Source organism: Apaloderma vittatum, unplaced genomic scaffold, assembly GCF_000703405.1.
Source record: "Apaloderma vittatum isolate BGI_N311 unplaced genomic scaffold, ASM70340v1 scaffold1264, whole genome shotgun sequence".
Lineage (NCBI taxonomy): Eukaryota > Metazoa > Chordata > Aves > Trogoniformes > Trogonidae > Apaloderma > Apaloderma vittatum.
In genome coordinates this window covers 3,213-5,102 of record NW_009713001.1, presented here as the reverse complement: position 1 = coordinate 5,102, position 1,890 = coordinate 3,213, and the positions used below count along the sequence as shown (strand labels likewise).

At 50.2% G+C, this 1,890-nt stretch overlaps 1 protein-coding gene across 1 annotated transcript; it reads left to right on the top strand.

Annotated features, from left to right (window-relative positions):
• The first annotated feature begins 770 nt into the window (after nucleotides 1–770).
• Nucleotides 771–1,748, top strand: LOC104272997 (olfactory receptor 14A16-like). Its single transcript, XM_009868166.1, has one exon. The coding sequence runs from the start codon at nucleotides 771–773 to the stop codon at nucleotides 1,746–1,748; it is 978 nt and encodes a 325-aa protein (XP_009866468.1).
• Nucleotides 1,749–1,890: the final 142 nt, after the last annotated feature.

Here is a 1,890-nt window from a genome sequence, read left to right as displayed (position 1 = left end):
TCTGGGCAGGGAGCTGACTCTCTCTGGACAACATCCCATCTGCAGGAATTCCAAGTGTTGGCTTGGTCTATTCTGCTGCGCTTGGAGCTGCCCCCAGAAAGGGGACTCTGTCCATCACCGCTGCACCTCTGGGCTGGGATAGATTTCAGAGATCCGCCCTTTGAAACAGAGATCCCCTGCTCTCCTCAGAGTACAGCTCTTTGTCTTATTTTAAAGGGTGATTTTTTTGTGAAGTCCTCTGCAAGGCAGCACAAGGGGAAGAGCAGGGCAGATGGGAGTGAGACTGATGGACACTGCAGCTCTCCTGGATCTGCTCTGAGTCACAGAGAGTGGAGCCCTTTTGCCTGTCCTGGAATATTCAGACATCAAAATGGGGATTTCTACCCCTAAAAAAACAGTCATGAAAAGTGATGGGGGAAAATAGGCACAAACTGAATTGCTTTTAGAACACACGAATTCTCTCCTCTGCACCCCAAACTATCAAGATTCAGGAGTGAAGAAACTGAAATTTGCTGTTGAAGGTGAATTACACCTGACATACCTTGTGGATGTCAGAGCTGTCACGATCCAGCTCGACGTATCCCCTGCACAGAGCAAAGATGAATCCTCACAGCACACGCAGCCAGCACGAAAACAGAGAAAGGAAATGCATTTTCACTGGCAGAGATTTCTATCTAAAAATGGATTTGTTTTACTCAGAGGAGGGTGCATTACTTTTAACCTGTGCTTTCCTTCTTAGGACAGAACTTTCATGACAAGAAACTGAATAAATGTCCAACGGCAGCTCCATCAGCCAGTTCCTCCTCCTGGCATTTGCAGACACGCGGCAGCTGCAGCTCTTGCACTTCTGGCTCTTCCTGGGCATCTACCTGGCTGCCCTCCTGGGCAATGGCCTCATCATCACCACCATCGCCTGGCACCACCACCTCCACACCCCCATGTACTTCTTCATCCTCAACCTCTCTGTTCTGGACCTAGGCTCCATCTCCACCACTGTCCCCAAGTCCATGAGCAACTCCTTTTGGGACCACAGGGCCATCTCCTACAAAGGATGTGTGGCCCAGCTATACTTTTTTGTCTTCTTCATGTCAGCAGAGTATTTTCTCCTCACTGTCATGGCCTATGACCGCTACGTGGCCATCTGCCAACCCCTGCACTACGGGACCCTCCTGGGCACCAGAGCTTGTGTCCACATGGCAGCAGCTGCCTGGGCCAGTGGGTTTTTCTATTCTCTCCTGCACACAGTCAATACATTTTCACTGCCCCTCTGCCAGGGCAATGCAGTGAACACACGAATGGGACAGTTCTTCTGTGAAATCCCTCAAATCCTCAAGCTCTCCTGCTCATATTCCTACCTCAGGGAAGTTGGGCTGATTGTGTTTGGTGTCTGTTTAGCATTTGGGTGTTTTATTTTCATGGTGGTGTCCTATGTTCAGATCTTCCGTTCTGTGCTGAGGATCCCCTTGCAGCAGGGACGACACAAAGCCTTCTCCACGTGCCTCCCTCACCTGGCCGTGGTCTCCCTCTTTCTCAACACCTCTTTTTTTGCCTACCTGAAGCCCCCCTCCATCTCTTTCCCATTGCTGGACCTCGTCATGTCAGTTCTGTACTCAGTGGTGCCTCCAGCAGTGAATCCCCTCATCTACAGCCTGAGGAACCAGGAGCTCAAGGATGCCCTACGGAGACTGGTCACTGGATGTTTTACTGAAGCAATAAACCTCTTGATTTCTTCTGCACAGCATTCATAATGGAACTCTGTCCTGGTTTGAACTAATTAGAATTAATTCTGTTCATTGATTTTTACTTCTCCCTTTCTGAAGGGAACAGCGTGTCTGTGCAGACGGTGCCTGCTGCTGGATGGAGAACGCTGGTGTCTGCCGGCCCTGCCAG